We start from the raw sequence: 15288 nt of genomic DNA on the forward strand, positions 1-15288 counted from the left end.
AGGGAGCTGGTGTTTGTCCACAGACAGCTTTCCGGGTCATGTGGCCAGCAGGACTTAACCACTTCTGGTGCAATGGGAAATCGTGCCAGAAACCAGAGTGCATGGAAACACCGTTTACTTTCCCACTGCAGTGGTACATATTGAGCTGCTAGGTTGGCAGAAGCTGGAACAAGCAATAGGAGCTCACCCCGTCATGAGGATTCGAACCACCAACCTTCCAGTCAGCAAGCCCAAGAGGCCCAGTGGTTTATACCACAGCACCACCTGCTCCTTACACTCTCATGTCGCTATATGAGGGACAAATTTATTTCTTAATGCCATTTCTTTGCATGTTTTACCTGCAGTTTGGAACTCAATTTACAGTGGTTAGATCTGCCTTCAATTAGACTTAAAGTTGGCCAGGGTTAGTATGAACATTGTGAAACACTTTGCTTAAGTTTGAAGATGTCAGCATTTGATCTGATCATTTAAACTTTCATATTCTCAATGTCCTTCAGTAGAAATCTAGTAATGAAATGGGAATGCATACTTAACAAACTTTTACACTCATTACAATGAGAACAACTTGGCTCCTCTTTACAAATATTGTGCCAAAGATAAGGACAGTGGATGGGTGCCTGCGGGCACAAAACGTCAGGAGCAAGCTGGTAGGGATGGTTTTACTCTTCCTTCAGTGTAGAGCCAACACATGGAAAGAAATGATTTCACTTGTTTTTTTTTGAGAAAGGCAATTAGAAACATGAATTTGCTGCTTTGGGAAATAAAATTGGGTGCAGTGTTCATTTGGCTTGACTTGCCAAAGCACTCAGAACGTTGCATTTATGGGTGGTGTGCCAAAAACTATTCACAGCTACCTTGTCACTACTTGATGGAGCTGGAAATTGGCAGGGGGAGGGCAATGGCTTGCAACCACTGTATGCTGAGTGGCTGCTAAGAATAGGCCCTGACAATCACAGCTAATGTTTCAAATTACTGCGCAGAACAATCGCTATTCTAATTTTTCTTTCTCTTGGAAATGTAATTAATGTTGTGTTTTATTGTTTTCCTTTTATAAAGGAATGACAACCTTCGTTTATTTCAGGATGATGCTAACAAAACACACAATTTGCGCATTGTTTCAGAGATCTCTGCATATTTCGGAGCTGGCTCTTCAGTTGTGTATAACTTTCAGGAATCTTACAGCTTGGCGAAGAACTCCAGTTCTCACGCTGCGTCTTTCCATCCGGATATGACGCTGAACAGAGAAGCAATCACTTTTGCCTTTCGAACGACGCGGATCCCAAGCTTACTCCTTTATGTAAGCTCCTTCTATAAAGATTACCTTTCCATTATTCTTGCCAAAAATGGTGAGTACGCCATTATGTATGCTTTTGCAAAGTTAATATTACCATGAAACTTTTTAAGTTTTTAAGTAGCATGCTTCCTCTCCATCCATTTCTGGTCTGCATATTAACAGAAATGACTGTGAGAAGAGTGGCTTCTCTGTTTCTTCTTACATTCATATCTGCAGTTGAGTAGGAAGACCTGTAGGGACACGGGTGGCGCTGTAGGTTAAACCACAGAACCTAGGACTTGCCGATCAGAAGGTTGGCTATTCGAATCCCCACGAAGGGGTGAGCTCCCGTTGCTCGGTCCCTGCTCCTGCCAACCTAGCAGTACAAAAGCACATCAAAGTGCAAGTAGATAAATAGGTACCACTCCCACGGGAAGGTAAACGGCATTTCTGTGCGCTGCTCTGGTTCGCCAGAAGCGGCTTAGTCATGCTGGCCACATGACCTGGAAGCTGTACGCCGGCTCCCTCGGCCAATAAAGTGAGATGAGCGCCACAACCCCAGAGTCAGTCACGACTGGACCTAATGGTCAGGGGTCCCTTTACCTTTACCTTTAGGAAGACCTGTATGTTAATGATAACCCGATGGCTGAACAGATCTTTCTGGGTGCCAGTGGCATGTGGTCAGTGGGCTAGGGAGACTTGGCTAAATGTTCCTGGTAAATTACAGAAGCTTCAGCCCAGCTTAGGGAGGGAGGTGCGATGCTCCAAAAGGGTCCAAGAGCCTTTCCACCACCTTCCCAAAGCCCACAGGCTTTGAGAAGGGGGCAGGGGGGCTACAGCATCCTGTCAGAGGCCTGTCACCTCCTCCCCAAAGCTGGGAATGGAGGCACAATGCTCAAACGTCCACAACATGACCCTTTCTAGCTGGCACCTCTGGCCTTAACTGTTCCCCTATGAAAAATTTCAGCACACGCCACTGCTGGATGCTAATCCGTGCACCCTGATGCCATCCAGAGCACATTTCCAAGTCATCATTCTGAGTTCTTTCCAAGGCTTTCTGAGAGGAGATGCTGGAATTGAGCCTCACATCTTCTGCACACAAAACATGCTCTCGGTCATGCAGCTGAGGCCCTTATTGTATTTTGAGTTATGTTTGTAATTTATTTATGCATTACATTTATCATCCACCTTTCCTCCACTAAGCTCTAGATCAGCCTTTCTCAGCCTGTGGGTCCTCAGATGTTGTTGAACTACAAAGACTCTCCTCCCTGTAAGGGAGGGGAGGGGTTGTGGTCGGGGCCCGAGCCCCGGCTAGCAGGGGGCGTGGCCCCCTGCTGCCCGCTCACCTGGCTGGCGCTCACGCCCCCTCGGTGGCCATCCAATCAGGGGCCACGGTGGGGGCGTGTTCAGCAGCATTTTGCTGCAGCGCCAGCCTTCCCCGGCCTCATTCTTCCTTCCTTCGCCCCACGCGAGACTACAACTCCCATCACCCCTAGCTAGCAAGGCCAGAGCTCAGGGATGATGGGAGTTGTAGTCCAACCACATCTGGGGACCCACAGGTTGAGAACCGTTGCTCTAGATGGTCACATGGTATTTCCCCTCCCCATTTTATTCTTACAGCAAGCCTGTGAAGTATGAATAGGTGGAGAAACAGTGACTCGCCCAAAAATATCCGATGAGCTTTATCACTGAGTGGGCTTTGATACTGGGTGTCCCAGATCATAGTCTGACACGCTACCCACTACATAACACTGCTAGCTTTTCCTATGGAGAGAGCAAAGCAGTGGTTGATAGATTAGTCGCCTTATGATTTTCCCTGTAGACTGCCTTTTTGAGAGAGCAGCACAGTCCAATTTTTAAAAACTATGCTGCAGCTCTGGGCTTTTACACTATGTTTTGGGTTGTATTCATGTTCATGAACACTCTGGATAATTATGGGTTGTATCCTCCTAACATAATCAGAGTTTAAATGAATAAAACCAAGTTAGTTATGTCCATTTATTTCAATAGGCCTACTCTAAGTAGAACTAACATGACGGTGTTAAACATGAAGGGTAATTTCCATATTTTCTATCTTCTGTGTTTCCTTCTTATTTAAAATATTTCTTGGGTAAGTAAATAAAATATTCTACCGCCATCATTTTCCAGATGCATTTATGTAAACTGGAAACCAGGTATTTTGTATATACCCAGTCATGAACATTGAAAACTAGGCGTTTTGTATATACTAGTCATGAAACTAAAATATCATTTCCCCAATTCCTTCAGGAAGTTTACAGATCAGGTACAAGCTGGATAGCCATCAAGCTCCTGACATCTTCAGCATCAATTTCAAAAGCATGGCCGATGGGCAGCTTCATCGTGTGAAGATTAACAGAGAGGAAGAAAAGCTATTTGTGGAGGTAATGCAAAAAAATGAAAAGAAAATAAAGATTGTCATCAAAGAGGACGAACCCCAAAGCAAAATAAAATAAATAAATACAATATAGCATGTGGCCGTTGTATGTGTGTGTTGAGTGCTTATGTCGAGTGCCTCAGGAAGTAAAGCAAAACATCGCAGACTCTTGCTGGGCAGAGAGAACCTTGGCAAAGTGATGTCTTTGATGTTTATCTTTCCCCGTTTAAAAAAAGGTCAAAGTCTCATTCACAGAGTATTGGCACAAAAATAACAAAATCCTGATTCATGTCATCTTTCCAACTAATGACTATAGCAGGCTGAGATTGATAATTTATGTAGAACAGCAGGAAGCACAGAAGAACTGCAAGGGTTTTTTTACCCCTATCAAACATTGCAATTTTAAAGGCTTAATGAAGAAAGGGAAGAACCTTGCTGGGTGGTGGTGTTTTTTGTGGCTTTTCTCTTCTTTTACCTAATAGTGTTTCCCGAACATCTTCTAACCGAGGTACCCAATTCTCCTGTAATTAAAAATGGAGGCACATTTATATATTCTGTTTATATTCCGCCCTTTATCAGTCCCATTGATCTGGCTACATCTTCACATACTATAAAAGCTGTACAGTATTTTCTTTATATATATAAAAGACCTAAGCTGATAAGATACAGCTCACCTGAGCTCCAGTTGCATTGCTGCTACGTGACAGAAGTTAGAGGAGTGAGGCTGACATGGTTCAAACACACTGGCAGAGCCAATCCAACCTCTCTGCTGCTTTGCATCTTCCCCTCTTCATCCCAGTTTAAAAAGGGGGAAATGTCCCTGGCATGATACAATGTTGCTGTGAAGAACACCTCATTTTATACTATGGTACCTCTGGTTATAGGGACGCGGGTGGCGCTGTGGGTTAAACCACAGAGCCTAGGACTTGCCGATCAGAAGGTTGGCGGTTCAAATCCCCATGACGGGGTGAGCTCCCATTGCTCGGTCCCTGCTCCTGCCAACCTAGCAGTTCGAAAGCACATCAAAGTGCAAGTAGACAAATAGGTACCGCTCCGGCAGGAAGGTAAATGGCATTTCCGTGCGCTGCTCTGGTTCACCAGAAGCGGCTTAGTCATACTGGCCACATGACCCAGAACCTTTACCTTTACCTTTACCTCTGGTTATGAACACATCTGGTTATGAACGCTTCAGGTTACGAACTCCGCTAACCCGGAAGTAGCTGCTCCTGGTTGCAAACTTTGCCCCAGGATGCGAATGGAAATCGCATGCCGGAGGTGCGCACACAGCGGCAGGCCCCATTAGTGAAAGCGCACCTCAGGATAAGAACGGTTTCAGCTTAAGAACAGACCTGTTCGTAACCAGAGGTACCACTGTATTGTCTTTTATTTTCAAAGGGCATGGATGTTCATGGGGAGGAGTCTGCGTACTTTGTTCATCGGGGGGGGGGTCATTTAGAAAACCACGACTGCAACCTTCTGTTGATTAATCAATTATATTAATTGTTTAGAAATCTTTGAGCAAAAGGCATCCTAGTGTTAATTAGGCAACAGGATTCAATCCTTTAAATCCTTTAAAAATTTGTGTTTGTGTTGTTGTTTATCTGGAGGGAGGTGTTTTGTTGTGTGGGTCAAATACATCATCGTTTTTCTTCAGGGAAATTGGATGGTATCTTGGGTCAAATACATAGCTTGACATCTCAATCTCTGATCCAACTTTTGCTTTGCACTCAGTTTCTTGGGCAAGTCTTGTTCTGTGACTATCCCACAGTCGCCATGTTGTGATTAAACATAACCGACGGTAGGCATTTTGTGGCAATATGTGAAAAACAGTTTACCAAATTTTGAAATTTGCCCATGGACCCCCAAATGTTACTAATAAATTCATATTTATTGTGTGTGAGAGAGAAGCTTTGACTTCTCCCAAATACTGCTTAAGAATTCCAGCCTCAGTTAGACCAGAGATTGGGTTGAGCAGGAAGAATGCATGTCTGCAAAGCAGCCTATTGTGTGAAATAGGCCTTTCACTTTTCTTTTTTGGAGCTGTCGTTAGTATACATTTTATGAAATCTATTGTAAAAGAAAATATAAATCAGTTCTGTCTGTTTTTCAAAATGTATTATGACCCAAGAATTCTAGTTACTTCTGTGGAATATGCACTTCTACGGGGATTAATGAAAAAGTTACTTGGAAAATGTATTTATTCCTACCTCATTACACAGTTTCTAAGAGGACTGGAAGATTAGCTTGCATAAATCATATCTGAATGTGGTTGCATTGAACAGAACCTATTGTAGAAATGTCGCAATCAAAAAATATATTGGGCTAAGAGCTTGTGGAGCACAGATATGTGCTGTCATCAGCGTTTGAAGGCAAGCAATTTATATAATAACACAGAGACTTTCATAGCATCGTAGTTAATTATTTCAAATTTAAAAGTTCATTCTCAGATAAGTAAGAGCTTTTATGTTTGGTAGGTAAGACATTTTTGTCCTTTCATGAGGCTCGCCAATTATACTGTACTTACAGATGAATAGATAAGAACTACCCAAATGGATATTAAAAGAGCTGTTTATAAGTTGTCATTCCTTAAACAATATCTTGGCCATAATAGCACAGTTAAAAAATAATAATCAAGGAGAGGTCTTTACAAAGTGGTTTATCTAACTGTTACCTGTGTTTTAATAAATTTCATATACCTTTAGTGTCGTTCTCTTAAGTTAATTGTATCATTGATAATTATTTCTTTTTCTTCCTCCTTACCATTTCAACTGTCCTACATCCAACTACTTTTTGCATCTCACTGAATAATATTGAAGGTTGACCACAATGAAAGGATGAAATTCTTTCTTTCTTCGGATACACAATTCAATGCAATCAAATCGCTCACACTTGGCAAGATCCTAGGTAAGTACATTGCTGTAGATTTTCCCTAAAAAATAATATCTCTCTCTCTCTCTCTCTCTCTCTCTCTCTCTCTCTCTCACACACACACACACATGCTAATCTTGTTGAGAAACATTTCTTTTTCACATTTGATTAGGCAGAGAGTGACAATCAAGGTGGAAGCTTCATTCTTGTCAAAGTGCATACATGTAATCGCTGGTAAGTGCTCCTAGAAAGATGTGCACGTGGATTCCATTAAAAATAATTTCATACTTATCTTTTCCATTTTTGCAATCAGGCATAATGAAACATGGCATTCTCTGTGCAGTCTAACAAAGAAAAGGCTAAATCACACTCGTGTTATAGGCAAAAGAAAATGAGTTAATTGCTCAAGCTGCAAAATGACATTCCTTTTGAATGATGCACCTTTGCAAATCATATCACAGAAGTTCTGTTTTCAAATATATGGAAGGAGATCAAGTGATGCAACTTGTGGTATAGCATGGCCTCCCAGAATACACAAAACACATCATTCTGCTATTTTATTTCAGGAGGAATGATCAGGACTCCTCAGGGGGTAGTGGTTTGAGAGATGGATTTAGGTGGAAGAGGCTTGGGTTTTATAGAGTGTAAATATGGTAAAATATTATAGAATAGCTTGTCCTAAATATTTGCCTGTACATGAATACAGCTTGTAACTTTGTAATCTTTTATTTAGCTTTCAAAGCTCTTCTGAGAAGCAAGCAAACCATTCAGTGGTTCAAAACACCAGCCTGTAAAAATGTCCAGTGGTACAAAACTGCTGTAATGAATCTTTCAGAAAAGAATTGATGGAATTACAAATGTAGAATGTTGATTATGTGATGCAGTACATTTAAAGTGAGTTTTCTTACAACAAACCCATTCTTTCCTTGTGACTCCAAAAGACTGGGGTGCGTGTGCATGGAGTCGAACCAGTGTGGTGTAGTGGTTAAGAGCGGTAGATTCGTAATCTGGGGAACCAGGTTCGCGTCTCCGCTCCTCCACATGCAACTGCTGGGTGACCTTGGGCTAGTCACACTTCTTTGAAGTCTCTCAGCCTCACTCACCTCACAGAGTGTTTGTTGTGGGGGAGGAAGGGAAAGGAGAATGTTAGCCGCTTTGAAACTCCTTCGGGTAGTGATAAAGCGGGATATCAAATCCAAACTCCTCCTCCTCCTCCTCTTCTTCTTCTTCTTCTTCTTCTTCAGCTCAGGACACAAGGGCATTGAGACAGAGTGCAGGAAGTGGTGAAAAAACCAAACTTTCACTCCTACCAGCTTAGTTCCCAGTTTGCCTGTCCCTGGTCGCACTGTCCCTGGTCGCACTGTAGAAATAACTTATTGTGCAAGGGCAGAGTGCGAATTTCCCCCTATCAACTGCCTTGAGGGCAGGGTTGACCATTTCTGCTGGAGGAATGCCAATAGATGGGAGAGGGAATCCAGTAAGAGCGGACAATTCTATGCAGGCAAATAAGTTACAAGCACACACTAGGGGTTAAAGGCACCAAGGTGGTGAGTGCAGATTTCCCATTCCTAGATACTTTGAATTGAACGAGCCTCTTTTAGCAACGTAAGAGGTGTGGCGAGATAGGGCAGAATCAGTCAGCAGATCGCTTCTAACTCAGAGATGGCGGATTGTAGTGGTTGTTCAATTAATAGGCACAGCTCAGACATCAGTTCTGCATCCTATATGACGGGCATTGGCTTGTCCACAGGAGGTGAATTGACAAGGTTTTGTGGTAATGTAGCAGCTTCATAGGGACGCGGGTGGCGCTGTGGGTTAAATCACAGAGCCTAGGACTTGCCGATTAGAAGGTTGGCAGTTCGAATCCCTGCGACGGGGTGAGCTCCCGTTGCTCGGTCCTTGCTCCTGACCACCTAGCAGTTTGAAAGCATGTCAAAGTGCAAGTAGATAAATAGGTACCACTTTGGCGGGAAGGTAAAAGGTGTTTCCGTGTGCTGCTCTGGTTCGCCAGAAGCGGCTTAGTCATGCTGGCCACATGACTCAGAAGCTGTACGCCAGCTCCCTCGGCCAATAAAGCTAGATGAGCGCCGCAACCCCCGAGTCGGTCACGACTGGACCTAATGGTCAGGGGTCCCTTTACCTATCTGCTATCTCAGGGATAGATCAGGCTCATTGTTATTTTGGGCAGGAGCTTTGAAAGTTGCTTCCGCTTTAGGCAGATTTCCTGTACAGTTTGAGTAACCACTGCCTATCGTCTTGTTATAATAAGCATTATGTTGTGACCCTCGTTGTACCAGTCACAAGTCCACTTACCTTAAGTGGTCAGGCAGCATTGTGGCCTGGTCACAACCCCATGTTAGCAATCCGGAGGCCAGCTGGGGACGACTCCAGGCCTGTCTGCAGATTGGCCAATGGCAGGCTGGCCTGGGTATGGGGATTCCCCAGGGGGCAGAACCAGCCAGCCAATGAGCATCACTTCGGTCCGCCTGGGAGAATAAATTGACGCTGGTGCCACACTCCTCCTCGGTTTTCCCTCAGATCCCTCATAGCAGTTGTCACAACTTTGCAAGGTTAGGCATTGGGCAAGCCTTAGTCTTGCCTCTACCTACCCCTCCTTGGTTAAGGGTATCCTGTTAAAGGGATCAGTGAGGAATTGCTTCTGTTCAATGCCCAGATGGGGAAAGGCCATAGGACTCTTCCAGCAGGGACCCCTCGGGGGTAACACTATTTTATGTAGGTCGTAGGGACCCCATTGTGTGGTTTTCCCTTAGATACACTCCCAGCAGGTGGGCTGGAGTTAAATAAATGGCTTCACCCAATGGCTATGCCAAAACTTCACATCCATAACCAATAAAGTTGTGGCCTATTTGAACCCCAAAACTGTATATGTTGTTGTCTGGTCTGGTTATTTCATTACATAGGGAGTGGCTGTGTCACAGGGCCTTGGTACACAAGTGTCTTTCCTCTTTATTCTGGTTGTGGGTGCAAATGCTAAGCATTGATAAATAGTACACCTGTAATTTCTCTGAAATACTCTTCCTGCTGGATAACTGTGTAGCTCACCCCATTGATCTCTCAGTGCTAGAAATCAGCAATGCTCTATGTCTGAAAGTTGCACAATTTTCTTGTGTTAAATTTGAGTGAGAAATTACGCTTAGTATAATTTAATTGGAACTCTGCAGAAACGACACCTCTTGTGATCCAAATATGAAGTTATTAAAAGCTGGACTCTTACTTGCAGAAATAAAAAAGGGAAAGAGAACCTTTCGTGGAAGATTTTCTTTTCTAATTTGAATCACATTTTCTGTCTGGAAACTAATGTGTGGAGCCATAGAAAACATGCATGCTGTGTACATTTTTGTAAGCACATTAATTTACAGCCAATTAACATTTTCAGCCTTGGTGGCAAAAATGAATATAGAGCCGCTACTAGATGGATGTTACCTTCCGCAAGCAATGAGCACAGAAATTTCAGGAAAACTGAAAAGGGCAGGCAACCAAAATGAGGTTGTATTCAGGCAATATTTTATTCTGTTTTCCTAGCATTTCCTTACCCAATAATTTCTACATTTTATGTGATCTTTCACATGACTTAAAACCCACTTCTGGAAATACAGCAGAATCTAGTGGAAGTTTAGCACTCATTTCCATGTTTATTGCTTCCAGGGAAAAAATGCTTTTGCAACAACATTAAGCCAGAAAGCCTTGGGAGTTTTGTGCTGTAATTTCCGCAGCATTTTCAGGGATTGTGCCATGTGATGAAATTCGGGGCTGGTATTCCTGCATACAGTTCCATTCTGCTGTTTTGATTGGTGAATCATGGGGAAACAGAATCACAGATGGGCACAAAGCGTGGTGACATGTTCAGTGATGTCCATTGTTGTTCTATACATCCCCACTGATGTGAGTGAAACTTAGCATAACAGGGTGGTATAACGCTGGAAAAGCCTCAGTTCCACCATGGAGTGTAAAAGAAACATTAGAAGCTGGGAGAGAAGCACTAGTATTATAACCAAGGAAAACAAACAGCAATCTCCATGTCTGAATGTAAAAGTATGGTTTATAGAAATTTCTAAAATCTAGTCCATGAATCCGAAGGAAAGCATTCTAACAGAAGTTTCATAATTATGCTATTTTGTTTAGAATTCTGTTACATGCTCCGAATGTTCTACCCATTTTCTCTTTAATTCTGAGGATAAATGTGTGAGACAAAAATGGAAATAAGTTCAATGTTAAAGTATGTAAGTGAGGTAATTGTGTCTTCATTTTCTGAACAATCTCAAAATACAAGAGAGCTAAAGACAGTTCACAGAACAAGGATAAGTTCAGAAACAAGTACACCTACGAACAAAATTAGATATTTTTATGCAACATCTTATTTTTTATGCAACATTAAAAAAAATGCATACAGGACATGTCCAAATGACCTGTTTATTGAGCATTCATCCCAATTTGTTTGCAGAGAGATGTGACAGCTTTGGCCATTAAATGAGCACTCTGACAGATTCACTTTCCCGTGTTCTTCCTCATCACTTACATTATTCAGAAAGACTTCTTTTGGGGAAACACCTTTGTTCTGAATGGCTCTGCTTAGCATAACATTTGGGGAGAAGGATGCAGGAAAAGGCAGCCTTAAGATACTCAGGCATCAAGTCAATTAGAGCATTAAAAGCATGTACCACCACCTTCCATTGTGCCCAGAAACAGGCTTCCCCCAAGCAAAGCTACTTTGGTCCCTGTAGCCAGGATTGGTCCCTGTAGCCAGTTGAAGTTAACAATCTAGCAGCTTCATTGTGAAGTTTCTGAACAACTCCATTGCAGTTAGCCACATGTTACGCTGGACCAGGAGGTCTCTAGAGCTGGCAGTCCTTGGTCAAGCATAACCAGGGATTACCAGTGAGACAGCCTCCTTAGGTGATGGATACATAGGGTTGCCACCCATCCTGTATAATACGGACTCATCCCGTGTTTTAGTGCAAAATGCTATGTCCTGTATTGATTCAATACAGTTTGTCTTGTATTTCTGCTCCCCCCGCCCCTCCACCATGCTCTAGGCTAAGTTAGGGGTCTTCTCCAAATCCATGTATGTGAAAGGGTGTGAGAAAGCCGTTTCCCAGGGAAACGAAGTTGCGGGCTGGTCGCGAGCTCGCCCCATGTGCAGGGGGCATGGCTAGCCCCCGCGTAATAGGAAGTCCCCGGCCGTGTCACCCTTAGGCCGACCAATACAGTCGAACAAGTGGTATGGCTTCCTTTTAAGCAGCCCGCAGCTGGGGACTCACCCCTCTTTTCCTGGGGTGACCCTGGGGGAGATCCTAGTTGATGTGCATCAGCAGGGCTCCCCTTACTGGTGGTTAACCCTTCTGAGACTTCCTGCAGGCAGGCAGGAGTCAGATATAGTCAGTTCTGTTCCAATGCCTAAGCCAATACCACTCACATTCTGTAACTAATAAAGTTGTGGCCTTTTTTAGCCCATTAATCTAAAATACTGGTGTCAAGTGTCTTTATTCCAACAAAGGGGGAGAGTTCTGGGCCTTGCCACGCAAGGGTCATGTATTTAAGCTCTGGGTAGCAAAGCACAGAGAGATTTACAAATTCATGTCTATGTGTGTGCGCATGTGATGAATTTCAGAGAAGCCCCCCTGTTAAGCTGCCCCCCTTCAGAGAAGCCCCCCTGTTAAGCTGCAATAAATTTGTAATGGATTGCTTTGAAGTTATCTCAGCATCGGGTGGGAAAAAATGCCCCTCTCCCACCTCGTCCTGTCCTGTATTTTGTCAGAACAAAGGTGGCAACCCTAATACTGAGGGACAGAGAGCAGACAGAACTGTGTGTCCAGTGACCTGCCATGGAGCCCCAAAGCTAGCCAACCAGTATTGACATAAGAGTCAAGGCCAGTCTGGTCATCTTTTCTATAAAGAATGGAGAAAGGGACTGTATTGTCCTTCTCTTCAGGGAGCAAAATATATTGGGCCCACTGCAGCTTCCAACAGGACTGGGCTCTGTAAATGTTAAATATCCCAATACAGGCTTAAGTGAGAGCTTCACTGAAGCAAGCTCTTTAGGCACAAACATTTGAGACTATAAATGAAATGTCATGATCGGTATAGTGATTTCCAGCTAATTAATGAAGAAACTACATCACCTATGCTGCGCCTGTGAACTAATTAATGGAAGTAGTATTGTAACTTGACATCACCCATGTGGTAGAATCTTTGACTGCTGTTCTGAAGTGTACCATTTGTTTTTGTAAGTAGCTCACATGTCTGCAATATTATGCAAGGTGGTTTTTTGTTTTTAGAATCATGCAATGACTGTGTGATAAAGACATTAGGCTGACATTTTGCCATAACCTAATCTCCACTTGGCATGTTAAAATTGAGCTCTGCATGCCATTATCTTGCAGATAGGAACAAATTAGCATACAGGTGTTTACTAAAATAATAGCAGCGATTACCATCACCAGAAAGGCTTAGGTTCAAAAATACTCTGTAAGATTTGCAAGACTTGATGTAGTGATAGGTTTACACAATGTGAAATAGATCTGACTTCACAGAATAGATGTTTCTCATTATCTTGCAAGGAAATGTGTCTTCAGCCAGGCTTGTCTCTCATGTTATGAATATTATATGCCTCATATTTTGTCAATTAGAGTAAATTTTTCCACACGACTTCCTTACAGTTCAAAATAAAACAGAGCTGAAATTTCTCAGATAATGTTTTGAGAAAAATTCTGAGATGTGTCTGAGATGGCCACCTTGCAGACCTTTCTCAGCCTATTCCCCAATATTTTTGTGGTGTGGCAATATGGAGGACACAAAATGGTGACTAGCTTGCCACACTTACAGCAGCAGGAGGGGAAAGGGATAGCCTTGGGAGGAAAGGAATGAACTGTGAAACTGCCATTGTGAATAGTAACTCCTCACCCAAGAAACCTTTGAAGTCCTCCTCCCTCTAGTTCCCAATTTTTCTGTCCAAAAATGGGACAGAGAACTTTGAGAGTCCATTTGTGCAAAACTGTGGTTCAAATTGGAGATAAAGTATCTTGAATTAAAATTTTCCCCTCAACACATAATTTCTTAAGTAAGTAAAGCTTGATATGGGTAAGGAATACATGTGACAAAATAAAAAAAAAAATAACATAGAGCTTAAGCAATACTGGTAAAATATTTGTTGTATGCGAAACACTCTCTTAAGACATCAGAATTTGCCTGAGTTGCTGTTGATAGCTTTTATACAGAATGATGTATGGTGGTTTACATATTCATGATTAGGATTATTTTCCATTAATGTTTGAAGTTTATGGAGAATGAATATAAATATATGCAATAATTAAAACATCTGAATTGAGTTTTACAGTTTGGGCTTTGAATGTGCTATAGCTAATTAAAAAATATATTTATTGGCAGACTAGTAACTGCCATTCATATTCTCTCTCTCTCTTTCTCACACATGCACACACGCACACACACATATATAATGAATATATTCTCATTAAAAGCAGTCCAAAAATGGGGAGATGGCAAATTTGCATATGTTGCCAATGTGCATAGAGGCTCAGAGGAATACGTACAGGTTAATTATTCAATTATTCTTCTGTCTCTTTGTTTTGTACATTTGCACTATGATTAATTTCCTTCTGTTTCTTTTGATTAGCAGAGAATAGTGATGTAGACCCAGACACCATGAAGGCAAACTCTCAGGGGTTTGTTGGATGTCTCTCTTCAGTGCAATTCAACCATATCGCTCCCCTGAAGGCTGCACTGCACCATTCGAGCTCGGCTCCAATCACTGTGAAAGGACATTTCACCCAGTCCAACTGCGGCACTTTAGCAGGAGCTGACTCAACATCAAGTGAAACAACTCATTCATTTGCAGGTAGCAAGCATATGGCTCTCATTTGTTCTACACCCTGAAACAGAATACAAGACAAAGGTTCAGAGTTTCAGTATTAGGTTGCCTAGCAGCAAACCTAAAGGATAGGGTCCAAAGGTACTGGGTTCTTTTCCTCCCACCCTCTCAACCTATGTCTTTTCCTCTAAGTGTTTATTTTTTTATTTTTTGTATGTGCGGTTTAATTATACACAGTGAATTAAAAGCAACAACAACACCCCCCAAACACCCTTGTTCTTAGCAGCCTTGCATATATACTATTGTGTACCCATTTTGTATAGCTGTATGTCGTTGCATACAGTATGTAGGCTGTAGCTGTGTACATGGATATATTGAAAACTCTCCTCTCTCTGCTTGCCTCTGTCATTTTCCCTTTTTGTTTCTGCTACAGATCATTCGGGACCAATAGATGAGGGAGAACCTTTAGCTAATGCAATAAGGAGTGACTCTGCAATTATTGGAGGTAATAGGGACCATAATAGGCCAGCTGGTGCCATTTTTAAATACCTTTGGATCTTTCAGTAATAATGCAAAGTGAACAGGTGCCAAACCAACTGCAACCCCAACCATGTTTTAGGGCATCCACAAGTCTGAAAACACACAAATGAACATGCTCCAGGAAGTCATTGTTGGTTATACAGTAGCTCCTGAGTGTATGGTTGTTATGTGTTTCCAGTGCCCTTCAAATTTAACAGAGCAGATTTGGTCAACTTGTGGTCGCAGTGTGGATCTCATCTTTGCTATTGGTTGGAAAAGTCTGAGTAAGTTTTATGTCCTCTGCAGCATCCTTTGTCATTTCTGTAGCAAAGTGTATGAAGTGTTTTTTAAAAAAGGTTTTTTACCCCCAAAGCCATGGGCCTGTTC

The 15288-nt window shown here is 42.5% G+C and overlaps 1 protein-coding gene and 1 long non-coding RNA gene across 9 annotated transcripts in view; one reads left to right on the plus strand and one right to left on the minus strand.

The window, feature by feature from the left end:
• Positions 1 to 15288, plus strand: part of CNTNAP4 (contactin associated protein family member 4) — a gene marked incomplete at its 5' end in the record, with an annotated part of 272470 nt that overhangs the window by 248690 nt on the left and 8492 nt on the right. For 7 of the 8 annotated variants that reach the window (XR_013977143.1, XR_013977144.1, XR_013977145.1 and 4 more), the window contains 5 exons: positions 1122 to 1346; positions 3542 to 3675; positions 6485 to 6572; positions 14188 to 14409; positions 14816 to 14887. Coding sequence is in view for 5 of the 8 variants with exons in the window: in XM_080972303.1 (XP_080828429.1) it covers positions 1122 to 1346; positions 3542 to 3675; positions 6485 to 6572; positions 14188 to 14409; positions 14816 to 14887 (741 nt within the window). The remainder of the gene's footprint in view (positions 1 to 1121; positions 1347 to 3541; positions 3676 to 6484; positions 6573 to 14187; positions 14410 to 14815; positions 14888 to 15288) is intronic. The other variant, XM_080972304.1, reaches the window with a different exon arrangement.
• Positions 1 to 15288, minus strand: part of LOC308458380 — a 164223-nt gene that overhangs the window by 120307 nt on the left and 28628 nt on the right. The window lies entirely within an intron of this gene.

This window comes from Podarcis pityusensis (genome assembly GCF_964106645.2).
Source record: "Podarcis pityusensis genome assembly, chromosome: 11".
NCBI lineage: Eukaryota > Metazoa > Chordata > Lepidosauria > Squamata > Lacertidae > Podarcis > Podarcis pityusensis.